This window comes from Thermobia domestica, chromosome 5 (genome assembly GCF_964235325.1).
Source record: "Thermobia domestica chromosome 5, izTheDome1.hap1.1, whole genome shotgun sequence".
NCBI lineage: Eukaryota > Metazoa > Arthropoda > Insecta > Zygentoma > Lepismatidae > Thermobia > Thermobia domestica.
Genome location: NC_137458.1, coordinates 43,786,689 through 43,803,033, shown reverse-complemented (window position 1 = coordinate 43,803,033; position 16,345 = coordinate 43,786,689). Strand labels below are relative to the sequence as shown.

Here is a 16,345-nt window from a genome sequence, read left to right as displayed (position 1 = left end):
TGCCCCTCTCATTTCAGTACCCTTCCAACAGAAAGTAATTTTTGATAAGCAGGACAGACAAAATGAATAAGAAATATATTTTCAGCATCCTCTCCCCTTTCATGATTGGAATATCACGTAATATTTTTTATTCTACGAAAGATGGCCCTGTGCGGTTAGGGGTAGGTAACTAAAAAAATACCTAATATATAGCGCCCCTTGATTGTAATATTACCGCTTCTTTATTTGTACGAGGGAGCCCCTACACAATCAAGGGTGACAAAAAGAATAAGAAGAGTGTCTATTGATTCCAGTGGTGGATCCAGCACGAACTCCTGGGGGAGGGGAGTTGAAGTGAAACATTCTTTTGATGATGTGAAGCTGTCACAAATTACCACTTAACTAAACTAAACAATAGTGGGGGGAACCGGAACCCAGTCAGTTTAAATTGATGTAAAAGTTTAATTTTTGGCTTCATATTAAAAGTTGTGGTTTCAAATGAGAATTTCAGTCCAAGTGGTCAATCATCAAATCTCGTGGGGCTCTTCAGTGTAGGCTAATACGGCCCCCTTATGAGAAAAGGCAAAATTATTAACATGTTTATAACTTTCGAATTTTTCGTCTATTTTAAAGAAATATTTTGCTTCGTATTAAAGTGTTGGTTTCAAATGACAAATTCAGTCCGAGTGGACAATGATCAAATCTCCGGGGGGGGGGGCTCTTCAGTATAGGGGGCTACGGCTCCCTTATAAGAAAAGGCAAAAATATGAAAATGCTTATAACTTCCGAATTTTCCGTCTATTTTAAAGAAATTATTGGCTTCATATTAAAGCCTTGGCTACAAATAACAATTTCAGTCCGTGTGGACAATGATCAAATCTCGGAGGGCTCTTCGGTGTAGGGGTTTCGGCTTCTTTATGGGACAAGATTCACGGAGTTGATATTGCAAAATTGTTTTGTATATATAAGTGGAAACTTGCACCATTTGGTTAATTTTACCTCGTATGTTTTGCAGATTCATATTCCAAGCAATAGTTACTTCGCAGAGCTAAAAGAAGGCACTTACTAGTTTCATTAAAATGAAATGTCTTTTATGAGAAGTTCTCATGGAGCCGACGAACGAATAGGCACCCAAACGTTGGTTAAGTCGAACGGTTGAAACCCGTTGAGCTCGCTACAATTATTATTATTATTATTATTATTATTATTATTATTATTATTATTATTATTATTATTATTATTATTATTATTATTATTATTATTATTAATAATAATAATAATAATAATAATAATAATAATAATAATAATAATAATAATAGAGCATTCACCTTTGGTGCATGGGGTCCGTGGCTCGATTCCACTTCGCGCCAAGTGAAATTTGAGGTGGACAAATACCGTGTGCATGGGTATGTGTTTTCATGAGATTTTCCATTTTCCTCCCACTTTCTTCATTTCACCATTTCATTCATCATCATTCTCCCTTAGCGTAGGTGCATAATCGACCAACGTTAAACTAGATATTGCAATTTCAATAATAATAATAATAAAAATTAATTCAACTGAAAGAACTGTAATTATGTGGACAGCAATTATCATAAATATGCAACCATTATAAAAACAATGCTTTGAGTAGAAAGATAATCCTTTCCAAGTGTTAACGAATGCGCACGAGATAAGACATGTCTCGAGAGAGACAAGACGCGCTTTGTGACATCCAAGATAATACGAGGCAAATGTTTTGGACACGAGATAGCTTGTAAAATGTCTCGTCTTGTCTGGAATGTCTCGAAAACAAAAGTCTAAGTTTTAATATTATCTTTCAAGATCTATTCTCTCAGAAGTAGTTCTCTGCCTTAAAATTAATAACGACATTTGTGATTTAAAAAAAGATAAACAATGCCTAAAGTTAATAGTTAACTTTTCGAAAAGAAGCTTCATTAAGGGTGAACCTGAAAGATGTCCACAAACTTCGGGAGGTGATTCGTGACATCAAAAGGAGACAAATGGTCCTCTTGCAGTTTTCGAATTCAGCTTCGTTGTCGAGATACAGGGTTGCCAACTGGTCGTGTTTGAGAAACTCACTGAGAATAAATTCAAGTCCAAGAATAAACTACTACTCATATATTTTTCAGGTCAATTGACTTATACCATGTTGTAAGGTCAAATATTTATTTATGAAGTGTGTACAAAATTCGCCAGGGTCTTTTCTGAGAAAATCGTCGAGAAAAAGTCACCTCCAAGAATAAACTACCCCTTGTAAATTTTTCTAAGAGAAATATCTGATACTGCAATATAGGGTTGTTAATTAAATATTGATTAATGAAAAATAAACAAAATTGTTAAAACCATTTTTGAGAAAATAGCGTTTTTCGATTTTCGTCTGTTTGTAAACCACACTTATTTTAGGTGGTAGGAAAAAATGGAAAAGCTCCTGTAAGAATACTAAGTAAACCCTAAGTTTAAAATTTGGTGTAGATAAGTTGAACGGTATGGCCTCTAGGCGAGTGCATATAAAAGTGTGCCGAACGGACGGACCGGAAGGACGGGTGTCGAAAAGTCACATTTTCGGTATGTAGACGCCATGAAACATGTAAATCCGTTGAAATCTGAATTTGATATTATTTTCACAATCACTATATTTTCTTCTCTCTTTTGTCGCTCGAAAAAGAAAAGCCTGAGTTTACAACAAAAAGCTAGGGAGTTTCTCAAAAAATATTCAATTACAGGGCCACCGCACTAAACTTTTTCAATTCAATTTCTTAACTGTGTTAGGCCGCAGTTGTTACTGAAGTGTGTATTTGGATAATACGAATAAAATTATCGTATTATTCAAATACATCGAATGTCAGATTATCGAATAAAAAACTTCGATTGAAGAAAATCCATACTACAAAACTAACTCACACTTTGAGCACATTTTCATTAGACATATAATAGACCAATTAATGCAATCATTGTTTATGAAATATGAAAAAAATCAAATGAGTCACTTTGGGAAAGTTGTTCAAAAAGAACACGTCAGGAGTAACCTACCTCTTGTGAATTGTTTCGAACAATGAGTTAAGATATACTTTTGGTTATTAATGAAATATTTATTTGCGAAATTTGAACAAAATCGCCTGTCGTTCGAGAAAATTGTCGGGGAAAAAACCTTGACCCCAAAAATAAACTATCCGTTGTAATTGTTTTTCATAGAAATGACTTATACTAAAATATAGGGTTATTAATGAAATAGTTATTTATGAATTATCAATAAAATTGTCCGAGTAATTTTTGAGAAAATCGTGAGGGAAAAATAACTCCCCGAATAAACTATCTCTTGAGGATTCTTTCAGGGTAAGCGAGTTATTCCATATTACTAGGTTTTTAATGAAATATTTATTTCTGAGTACGAACAAAATTGCTTGACTCATTTTTGAGAAAACCGTGGAGGAAAAACACCCCCAAGAGTAAACTACCCCTCGCATATTTTTTCAGGACAAACGAGTTTTGCCATATTGTTCGGTTATTAACGAAATATTTATTTTTGAAATATGAATAAACTCTTTTGAGTCGTTTTTGAGAAAATCGCCCAGACAACACTCCACCAAGAATAAACTACCCCTCGCATTTTTTTAGGACAAACGAGTTATGCCATATTGATAAGTTATTAATGAAATCTTTATTTATGAAATATGAACGAAAACATTTGAGTCCATTTTGAGAAAATCACTGAGAAAAACTCACCCCCTTAGTATAAACTACCCCTTGTAGATTTTTCTCAGATAAATGCCTTATACCACAAAATAGGGTTGCTAATTAAATATTGATTTATAAAAAAAAACAAGATCGTTAGAGCCAGTTATGAGAAAATATCTTTTTTTTATTTTCATCGTACAGGAAACTACCCTTGTTTTGGGAGTAGGAGGGAAATAAAAAAAAACCTATAGGAAATACTATGAAAATCTTAAACTAAAATTTGGTGCAGATAAGTTGAACATACCGTAAATTTTTCAACTAATTTACGGTATGTTCAAGTATGGCTTCTAGGCGAGGCCGTTGCTATTAATATCCCTTCTAACAATATTGGCAGTGGACAAAAGTTAGCCCGTGTTGAAGCTTTTTGCTCCTAATTTAGTTATTTTACTTATTTAAGGAATATATTGAAAATTGTCAGCAGGCACGTATGCAGTAATTTATTTCGGGAGAAGTCCGACTTCAATATTAGGATAAATTATAATAAAATTTAAAAGATAATCCTTAAATTTAGGCTAAATTTACAGAGAAGTTGGGATTTCAGAGGGGAGTCCGGACCACCTGGACCCACCACTAAATGCGTCCTTGTCTGTCAGTAACGTTTCCTCATTTTGAAACCCTCAAAAACTTCGGATATATAAAGGAAAACGAGTTATTTTCGATAAAATATCACTTCAGAAGACGCGACAGTTTTATTGCACATGGTGGTATCCCAAGTTCACAAGGGCAAGAATTCATTAATTTTGATTCTCTGTCATTGTGCTCTACCGAAAGGTTAGGTTTGTAACATATTACTCCTACGAACAAGCATGACTGGCAGATAGGAATACTGAACACAACTCCAGAGAAATGCATGCTGAACTTACGTTTATAGCTACGCTTTGGTGATTTGCCCTCAAGGTCAATCGAGTGGTAATTCAGTTTCGTCCCTGTTCTTAAGCCATGTTCGTATTACTTCGAACAGTTTTGATAATGAAAAGCATGCCTCTTAATATAACAGACTTCTTTCGCGTAAGAAATCGAAACTCAGTTGGTCAGAGCAACTAGTCTGTAAGAATTAGGTTGTTAGTTAGGAGCCCAGTACGAGTAAGGGTTTTTATTACTATTGTTTTTATCTTTTTTATGTGAGGAAAAATCGAATTGTGACATCGCGATATCAAATGTATTTGATTAGGTAGCTTTGTCTTAGCTAAACTTTAAACATCAGTAACCGTCGAAATTATTTCACCAACTGATCACTTACTGAACATTTCAAACACGTCAAACCAGTGGCACAACATGAAGGTTAACCTCTCCTCCGCAGTCCTTAGTTATGCGTCTGTACTTTCAAGGGCGGACTAAGGGCCGGGCGACTGCCCGGGGCGCCAGAGAAAGAGGGGCACCAAAACGAGCCTCAAAAAGTAAATTTTATAATGTGCTTTCTACTGACGTTTTTGGTTTATATTCTTGTAAAGTAGTGGCAATTATATGATCTTTTTCCATTTCACTATGGAAGAAGAGAGTTTCATAGTACTAAAGGGGCTGTATCGAAAAATTGAGAGATGGCATGTAGAATAAAGAGTGCCGGGAATTAAGTATTGTTTGTTTGTTTGCTTGAGTTTAGCGTTCCACGGTTATGCCTTAATGGGCAAGGGAGATGTGGATACTAACTATAGTGGAATCCGAACCACTTTTATCGTTCAACAGTAATCCACTGGGAATTGGACCCGGTACCACAGAAGGCAGGCGTGCTAGCCACTAGACCAGGGGGGTGGAGTTGGTATTGTTTATAGCGGGCCATATTCTTTGTGAACTTTTCCTAGGTAATGGATTTCTTTTTGAAAATGGGTTTAAAACAGGGGCGTCATTTAGGGAGGGCAGGGAGGGGCATTTGCCCCCCGTGAGTTTGAGATGTATATAGATTTTATCATTAGAATAGTAGTAAATCAGTGAAAAACGCGAAATTTTACTTTTATCAAGAGGTCTTGCCCCCCCCCAAAGCAAAATCTGAAATGACGCTCCTGGTTTAAACTATTAAAACACTATGATAAAATGTAAAATATAGGCTACTACTAGGGGAAGGCGCCAAAAAGTCACTTTGCCAGTGTGAAAATTTGGCCTGCTCCGCCCCTGCGTACTTTCTGTATATTTTTTGGCCTTGCAGCTTGTGCGGTCCCCACGCCACATTGTTGCGGGGGCGCTATTTACGCCTACCCTTCGAACGTAATTCAATAACTGTTTAAGAAATTCTACCATCAGCGTGGAAACGGGAATATATTTTTCTAATAGTCCCATAGAACTTTCACTCAGAATGCCAGATGCAATTTTTCAGAGTGGGCTCTGGCTAAGTAGAAGGAAGATCTGTTTCCTAAGTAAGTTCCTTTCAGAAAGTTTGCTATTTCTTTAACAGTGATGTAAATAAATATACTTATCGTTATTAGCTCGACACCAAACCATCCTGGACAAATCCCTCTAGAACAATGATCGGCAAAAGTTATTCTGCATAATTTTATAAGCGACTCAAGGGTGAAACACTTGTTAACGAAAGCAATGTTGTGTATATACTGCCTTGTTTCTGACAAAATATAAAGTCTTTTGTAATCTTTAGACACTTTTCCTATTCTTTTTGTCACCCTTGGTTGTGTAAGGAAGCCTCGAACAAATAAAGAAGAGGTAATATTACAGATAAGGGGCGCTATAAATATATTAGGTATTTCTTTTGTTACCTAACCATAACGGCCTAGGGTCGTCTTCAGTAGAATAAAAAATGCTACGTGATATTACATTCACGAAGGAGGAAAGGATGCTATAAATATATTTCTTATTCATTTCGTCTGCCCTGCTTCTAAGAAATTATATACCTTCTGTTGGAGGGTGCTGAAAAGAGAGGAGGGGAAATAAAACGTCGTGCCCCCTCATACATTTCAAATTTTGTGACGTGGTTGCTCAAATTATTACTAAAGAAAGCACTTTAAACTAAGATGTGTAAAGTTACAACATTATGTAAGGGTGGCATATTCATTAATAATAATAATAATAATAATAATAATAATAATAATAATAATAATAATAATAATAATAATAATAATAATAATAATAAATATGAATGTCTTTGGAGAGCCGAAATTATGTGAGACGAACAATGATATGTAGAGGTTTAAGATGGGTGGTCATAGAGGAGGAAAAACCAGGATTTTTCTCTCTCTGACTCTCTAACGTTAAGATTATGTGCTGAAGGTAAGAAGCATCATCATTCTACAATAGATTGCTTTTACGTAGAATATCTATTACTTGAGCTCCCCTCCTTCGGGCAACTTTGCTTAAGTAGTAAATTCAAAACAATTTAAATTTAAGACAAATATTTATAGAGAAAATTAAACATTTAATAGGGATATCTGTTATCAAAATATCCAAACACGTAGATAGAAGACTATGTAGTGAGAAACATTGTGAAACTATAAAATTCTCCAAATTAGAATTAACATTTACTGGAAAACATTCGTTATGCATCAGTGAGCACAGGGGAAATAATTACGAATCTGTTTGCAAACAAAAATTAGAGACACTAATGCAAACGCGACGATATTTTCTCTCTCTCTCTCTCTTTTTTTTTTTTTTTTGGTATCGTCATGAGTTTTACACATATGTTACAATTTGATTCTTTCCCAAATAAAAAATAAATAAAATAACCTTAGTGATAAAAATGACAACAGTACTTCCACGGGATTCGAACCGTCTACCTTCGGTATACAAACTCGTTGCTTTACCTAACTGAGCTATTTGCTCTCTTACGTAAGCTGAACCTGTTCTACAGTAAAGACGATTTTTCATTACGATTGGGCTAACAATTCGTCTTTTTCCATAGGTAATTTCCACTATTTGCACTATCTATACGTTAATACTTAGCATAGATTCATATATTTGGAGTTCGCTGATAATGCATATAATAAGACATACTAGAAATATTTCGTTAAAATTTTCGTTTGTAGATCTAATCCACGCTTCTCTCAATGACATAGATGTCGCTGCTTCGTGTTGAACTGCAGAATTCCCTCGCGTTCTTGAAAATTTCCCACTTTAGCAGAGTTGGTAATTCTCGAGATTTCTGTCGATTTAATGTTTTTTGCTTCTAATTTCTTTATTTAAGCTAATATCTAACACAAATATTAAAAACGGGTTTGTTATTAACCTTTCCTGCTGGGGAAACCTTCCGAAATTTCGAACATATAAAGAAAACGGAGATATTTTCAAAAAACTTCAAAATAAAGAGACGCGTCATTTATTTTGCTCATGGTAGTACATATACTAGCAGAAGTGTCCGAGTTACGTGAGGACGAATAAAGTTTAATGAATAAAATCCCAGAAATTTCAGTGTTATACGAAATAACTTCTTTCCTCCTTTAAAAACGGGAAATCTGGAAAACGTGTTTGCTCATTCTTATTGAGAAGCTTATAATCAATAATTCACTTCTCTGACTTAAGTGAATCCTCACATTCAACATTATGTGCTTATAAGATCTGGAGTTAGAGCAGTATAGGAATTATTGTTTCTTACTTCATGAGCGAAGTGTTTGCATGCTGGATTTCACACCTCCAACTCAGGCCTCCAATCATAACTTAAAACAGGAGAGGGCAAGATAATTTTGAGCGGCTAACTCGAAATGAAATCTTTCAGTATTACTTCACATCGCACGATTTTGCCCTGTAAGCTAAAGAAAACAGTGACATTGAGAATGAATAAAATGGTAGAATGAAGTAAGTGGGAGGAAACTAGAGAACCACGAGAAAGTCCACATACACGGTGTTTCTGTGCCACAAAGCCCACTTGGCACCAGCTGGGGATCCTAATCAGAGTCCTCAGACACCAAGGGTCACAGCGGATCCGGGGCTAGGTCGAGTCCACTTTACGTTCATAGTTTCGTAGTATATAATTGTTACAATTATGAAGCCTTCGAAATGCATTAAACAATTAGCTCGATTTTATTATGAACTTATATTAATAGTTTCTGTAAATTTAAAACTAATTACAAAATGAATCCGTAATTTTATTAGGTGAATATAAAATGTATTTATTTCACAGTGAACTTCTTTGATTCCAAGTGGTCTAACTCAAAATTTAAATTTTCCAAGAGCGCAATTTGAAGTTCAATATTTCATGAACAATCCATATTTCTTTTATGTTAGAAACCAAAACCATAACTACTGAATGTAGTTTATTGTTTCATTTAGTGTTTAAAAAACTCCTTTTAAAAATACCTATCTACAGAAGTGAAAGATACCTGTACTAGTTCTTGGCATCCAAGCAGTCCGTTTATTGTAATATACTATGTAAAATAGTCTCGTATCATAATATGTGGTGTACAATAAATGTTACATTATATATTATCCGTAACACGTGATTGGGGAAGCGAATAATCCAGAAGTTACGTAGCCCTCTTGCGTTCGTGGAAATAAAAACACAATAGTTATAATTATGCAAATTACTATAGACTGCCAATTGGTCATTCAGAGAATTTATTGCAATGGTTTTATACAAACTAGATATAGGCTACGGATAATAGTTTTATAGAAACTAGATAATCAAATATTATTATTATTATTATTATTATTATTATTATTATTATTATTATTATTATTATTATTATTATTATTATTATTATTATTATTATTATTATTATTATTATATTTGAAGTACAATCAAATATCACGACATTAATTATCAGTTTTAATTAACTGCATTGAGCTGAAAATTAAGTCTTGATCTCGAAAGATTATTAAATTTGTGTGTTCTGTACCTTTCTAAAGTAATAAATACTGGAATTGGTTTCAAGGATGTTCCTGAGTGAATACTTTCTTCAAAATAATATTAAAAATTATGGAAAAATTTTCGAGACATTCGAGTCGAGTCGAGATTCGAGACATGTCTCGACTCGTGCGCATCCCTAGCGGTGGCGATAAAGATAATGAACGAAATGGTGCAATGAAGAAAGTGGGGGCAAACGACAGAACTACGAGGAAGCCCACGAACATGGTGTTTGTGCAACACAAAACTCACCTGGTGCGTGTATAGCACTCAACGATAATATGTGACATTAGCAATGAGTGTAATTGTTAGTAAGAATAAAAAAGATGTTTTAAAGTATACGTAATTTTATTGAAAGTCTATGTTAAACCTCATCCGATATTAGACATGTCTTTATTATCCGACATTACAATGGATTTTTTTACTTCTCAAATTTGTCATTTTGAGAGTTTTGCTGATAGAAAAAGTTCGAAATCAAGGCAGTGTGATACTACACAAAGTAGAAGTGATGGTTTATATTAGCAATAATTAAGCATTTCGGATAATTTTTAGCGGGGTAATTACATATGATTTTAAAAAGTATCCAATATTATCTTATATAGAAAGTAAAACGTTTATGAATGTTTTTATCTTTCCAGTTGGATACTTGGGATTTGTAGTTCTAGCTACACTAGTGGTTGTTTCCAATGCTGTAAATGAGAATTTCACTCATATCGCAAACGCGAATTCAAAATTTTCCTTTGCACTTTACAAGGTAAGAAACACTTGCATATTTATGTATTTATCTTTATGCAGTATATTTCTATGTAGTAACATTTGTATTATACAAGTTTGCTTGAATAAGATATCTGAACATGCAAAAGTAACTTGAGTAGTTAGGCTGTTCACAACAAATAAATTTCGAGAAATCCGACTGAAACCCCTCCATTCAGTATATAATATTTTGTGTGATATAATAGGACTGTAGGAGCGTAATTACTTTAACTTTGGGTGTCATAATGCAGTAATATCTTTATGTTTATTCATATATAATTAAGTGTGTTCTAAATTGAAACCAATGCTGACATATTCATTTCTTTTCTAAGCATGCTGTATGATTCATAGGGATGCGCACGAGACAAAATTTGTGGCTGTCTCGTCTCGAAAATGTGCTGAAAAGTGATGTCTCGACTCGAAAAATGTAGCTATTGGAAGAGCCGTGTCTCGACTCGGATTTTGTCAGGAAAATCTTGTCTCGACTCGTCTCGTGCGCATCCCTAATGATTCATACTATCTCGAACCTAAATAGCATAAATACGAAGTACCTAATACCAGTAATATGGAATTATTGGTGGGAGTTCTAAAGAAGTTTCGGTTGGAATAAAAAAAATCGAAGATTAAGTAACTTATGTAGAAATATACAATTAAGTGTTCTCCTTTATTCTAACACTTACTCCAATTGTACTCTCCCCTATTCTAACAGAGGAGAGTACAATTGGAAGTGGAGTTCGACAGGGATGTTGTCTCTCGCCAACATTATTTAATATTTAATCATTATTTAATATCTATCTAGAAGAGACAGTGAAAAAGAGCCCACATAATAAAGACGACATTTCGGTAGGAGGTAGAATGATTAGATATATATAGAGTTTGCAAATCGCATATATAGCAAATTAAATGGTTTATTTGTAATATTCTTTACACAATTATTTATTTTCTTTGTCCAATCACTCAAGATTAGAACCAATAATCTCTAAATTAAACAAATATCTTGTACACTATTTAGACATAATCAAAAATCTTGAAGTGCTTTCACAGGTTATCTTCATAGTGATAAACACAAAATGGCATTTGACATTTTTTTTTACAACACTTCCCGCTCGCACTCGCCTGCACAAACTCCCAACAATCATTATGAGCACTCTTGGTTAATAATCTTGAAGTTGCGTAGGTGCAGTTTTATTATACGGATCCATAGATTGTAAAATGTACAGAAAAATTTGGGCATGTCCTTAATTTGCCCATTTCATGTCGAGAACAGAACTAGACCAACCCTTGAGGGGCTTGTAACTCGTTCCTACTACTACTAATACTATGGATCCGTATAATAAAACTGTACGGTTATGTATTTAAAGGGGAATCGTAATTGCAGTTGGTTTATAATATAGTGAATTGTGTTAAAATCTTACAAATAATATTTTAATATATTTAATAAGAAAAAAAGATTGATTACTATGCAATTTAAATAAATAGAATGAATTCATTCGTATTGATTTTTACACCATATGTTAAGATTAGAATCCCGTTACTAGGGACGTTTTCTCCCCCTTGCTAACCCTCTCGGGGAAACTAATATATTAAAAGTCTGAATTGGTCCATGGTCCACTTATATACCAAAAATCATCGAAATCGGTTTAGCAGTCCAGGAAGAGTTAGAAGCAAAACATTGTTGGTTTGAATTTTATTTAGGTAGAAGATAGATTATTTGTATAATCTTTGCCCGTGGAGATTATCAACTATATTTTCTAGTATGATACACATTTCACTTAATTAAAAAAAAAAAATCTTTTATGAACTAACGTTCAATCTAAAGAGGCCACAAAAGCAGACCTCGAGGACCATTTCTGATTCGCGGCCTGTAATTTGAGAATTACTGCCTTAAACGAAGGAATTTACTATTCTTAACACTAGTACGTTTTATTGAATGAAGCGAAAGAAGTCATACATTCAGGTCTGTATTGTGGTTTTATCCTTGTAAGAGAGAGAAAGTTGATTAATTTATTGTTTTAATTGAAATACAGTATTTCATTTCTTGCAGCTTCTAAACAAACAAACACAAAACGTGATCATCTCACCGCTGAGCACTCAAGTGGTTCTTGCTCTGGTTCACTCGGGAGCAAGACGAAGAACGGCCGGGCAAATCGCCAGAGGAATTGGATTTCTATTGGAGAGGCAAAATATTAGGAAAGAATTTTCGCAACTCTTAAGTGCTATGAAGGTCAGTTTTTTAAACAGATGAAAATATACTTCTATTTGTAAGCGTTCTGAGTTACTGCAAATTTTCTTTTCTTTTTTCTTTTTTTTTTTTCAAATGATTAGCTTCTATTTACATAAAGACACTTTAAAAATATTTTTGTCAATTTTCTGCCGCAATTATTCTTTTATTGTGAAATAAGTGTGAACTCAATTAATCTGATTCGGTTAAACTGAGCTCTTGTAATTATTGTAACCTTTCATAAACTGAACAAAATTCAGCATTTTTTGAAAATTCAATGAATGGAAGATAAAAGAAAGGGACCACAGAGGGATGTGGCAACGTTGATTTTCACGTAACAGGGATCATAAATCTCTAACGAATGTCTCCAAGAACAGGAGTGAGAGTTTTGAGGACTTTCCAGATTCCAAAAGTCTCTTTAACTGTGTCTGCTAGTATATGTTGCCTTATTCGAAAAGATTTTTGAAAATATAATAATAATAATAATAATAATAATAATAATAATAATAATAATAATAATAATAATAATAATAATAATAGGATCGGACATCTTAATTGCGCACCCCACACCCACACATCATACTAAACATTTGCAGATAGCTATCAAAATAAAAAAAAGAAACATCTAAAAATAACTCAACTTACCAGCAGAAGTAAAAGTGAGGGGGAACTCGGGAGGACGCCACTTCCACTCTACTTCCAAAAAATATCTAAGGCGTCCCCCCACTTTTTAAAAAATTACAGTAGGCAAAGATGGGCACGGGGGACAGCATGACGTCATCCGTCCCCTTACCTTTTCAGATCCAGTTTTATCCCTGCTTACCAGTGTAAAATTCCGTTGGACCAGACCAACTTGTGCCATCAGAACAGCTCTGATGTGAGATGGAATGGAATCATAGAGGCCGTGAATGGTATCAAAGGGAATATTACATCATTCTCCGTGCATCCCTCAGCTACTTGAGGGAGGATGGAAGAGGAAATCTGCGCCAGATTCGTGTCTCCAAGATGGAGCACAAGTGTTTAATTATGTTTAGGTTCGTGAATTAGGCGGACCAGGGATGGTGTTTAACTTCACGATGTTTCTCAACAGATCCAGCTGTGAGAATGGGCGCGTTATTATCCTGGAGTATTGTCTCGTTGAATGGAAACAACATCTGGACCATAGAAAACACAAGATCTCCTAAAATGGCGACTAAACGCAGGCAATGACAAGACCACTAAGCGTTAGTACATGACCCACTGAAAATCAACATATAACGATCCACAGTATCACAGAGCCGCCTTGTGGTTGGGCAGAAACAATGCGGATTATACGCTTACGCCCACAAGCATAGTTTGGTATTGCTCTCAGCATTGTTTCACGTACATGGAGAACAGTTAATGCTGTTTGAGGGAGAGGTCAATTAGCAGCGGACGACCGCTTCATTGTGAAACAGGTAGGTAGAGACCGGCGTGAAACAGCATTGCAATTACAAACACAGGTTACTGGATTGCAAGTGGTTAATCCCACGCTTCGTAGTGGAACATCGACTGCATGTGGGTCGTCTCTTTGCCCAACAATCATTACGTTGTGTTCTGTTGACATCCGCACGTCGGCGAACCGTTTGCAGTAGTGAAAAGAACATTGAGAGTGGACCGAGAAGAGTAGGGTAGCGTTCTCTTCTCTGATTGGAGCAGATTTCGTCTGAGTAGTGATTCTGGACGTACACAAGAATATTGTCGAACAGAATCATTTCGGTGGTCGAGGAGTTCTTGTGCGTGAGGAAACAGCATTGTGTGGCCATATGGACTATCATTTTTTTACCATACCAGTCAACGTTATTGTGACAATGTATTCCTTCCCCACATGCGTCTTTTCAGGGGTAAGTCGGCCCCGACTTGATATTATGAATGATAATGCGAGGCCATATCGAACAGTGGAGCTGGCGGAGCTCTTGAAAGGAAAGGGTGTTCGTCGAATGGACTTGAGAGCCCCTTCCTTGACACAAATCCTATCAGCACATATAACATTATATAAGGATATATCTTGCAGCATCTCCAGATGCAGCAAGGACCATCCAGCAGTTGCTAAAGCACTTGTAGAGAAGTGGAACTCCATCCCACAACAACTCGTTACGAACCCTGTGAGCAGCATGAGAGCACGTTGCCGTACGTGGTAACCACAATTCTTTTAAGGACAATTTAACTCATTCTATAATGTCAGTTGTGGGAGTTACTAATTCTAATGGGGGATTTCAATGCAGTTGTGGGAGAAAAACAGGAAGATAGTATCGTAGGCAAATATGGTATAGGCGAAAGAAATTAAAGGGGAGAGGGACTGGTGAATTTCTGTAGACAGAATTCACTAGTAATTGGGAACACTTGGTTCAATCAGCACAAGAGAAGAAGATATACATGGAAATCACCAATAGACGGTGGAAGATATCAGATAGACTATGTTATGATTCAGGACAGGTATCGGAATAGCTTAAAGAACGCGAAGACCCTTCCCGGGGCTGATATTTTCTCTGATCATAATCTTGTGCTGGCCGAAGTAGATATTCAACTGAAAAATGTAGGCAGAAGAAAAGTAGGTAACAAAGTGTTGAATACTGGAAAGTTGAAAAACGAGGAAATAAGAAATCTTTTCGTTACAAAATTCGAAGAAAAATGTTCAAACGAGGAAAGGATAGGCTCAGGTTGTAACGCTCGGTGGGAACATATTAAATGTTGCTTACAGCAGGCTGCAAAAGAAGCAGTAGGTTACCGCGAACACAAAACTGCTAAGAAACCATGGGTTACAGAGCAGATGCAGAAAATGAGGGAGAGGAAGATGTGGAAACAGGTTGATACAGAAGAGGGCAGAAAGATGCACAGAAAATTAAATAATGAATTACGAAGGGAAAGACAGAGCGAGGGAAGAGTTTTACAAAAGAAAATGCGAGGTCATAGAAGAATTAGAAAAAGTTGGAAAATATCAGGAAATGTACAAACAGGTGAAATCTATGGAAATTCGGAGGAAACAAGGGGGTATTATGATGGCAGTAGAAAATAAGAATGGGAAGGTAGTCAGCGAGAGAAATGAGGTCATAGGAAGGTGGAAAGAATACGTTGAAGATTTATATTAGAGTAGAGATAGACCGTGTAGCCTAAATGTTGAAGTAGAAAATGAAGTAGGGAGGATCATAAAGGATTTAGTATTCTTCGGGATGAGTTTGAAAAGGCTATATCCGAGATTAGGAATGGAAAGGCAACCGGAATAGATAACATACCAATCGAATTCATTAAAAATATAGAAGACAAGGGAAACAAAGAATTGTTGCGACTATGCAATGAAATATATGAAACAGGAGAATGGCCAAAAGACTTTCTGAAAACGATCATGATACCGATGGCTAAGAAATCGAACCCAAAGAGATGTGAGGATTATAGAACTATTAGTCTCATATCTCATGCAGCTAAAATTCTGCTCCGAATACTGAACAGAAGGTTATATGAAAGAACAAATAAAGATGTTGAGGAGGACCAGTTCGGGTTCAGAAGAGGCAAGGGCACAAGAGATGCAATTGGATTATTAAGGGCGATCGGTGAAAGATTTATAGAAAAAGGGAAAGAGGTGTATGTTGTATTTATTGATCTAGAAAAGGCTTTTGACCGCGTGAATTGGGAATTGTTGTTGGGAGTTCTAACGAAGATAGGGTTGGAATGGAAAGATAGAAGACTCATAAGAAACTTATACATGAACCAACAAGTAAGTGTTAGGATAGGGGAATAACTACGGAAGAGAGTGAAATTGGAAGGGGAGTTCGACAAGGATGCTGCCTCTCTCCAACACTATTTAATGTCTATCTAGAAGATATAGTGAAAAAGAGCCTACATGATGATGATGGCATTTC

At 35.5% G+C, this 16,345-nt stretch overlaps 1 protein-coding gene across 1 annotated transcript in view; it reads left to right on the top strand.

The window, feature by feature from the left end:
• The window catches only part of LOC145684642 (leukocyte elastase inhibitor-like), a 61,912-nt gene that overhangs the window by 24,569 nt on the left and 20,998 nt on the right, over nucleotides 1-16,345 (top strand). Inside the window, exons 2-3 of the mRNA XM_081757038.1 lie at nucleotides 10,135-10,250; nucleotides 12,294-12,473. Coding sequence (XP_081613164.1) covers nucleotides 10,135-10,250; nucleotides 12,294-12,473 — 296 coding nt within the window. The remainder of the gene's footprint in view (nucleotides 1-10,134; nucleotides 10,251-12,293; nucleotides 12,474-16,345) is intronic.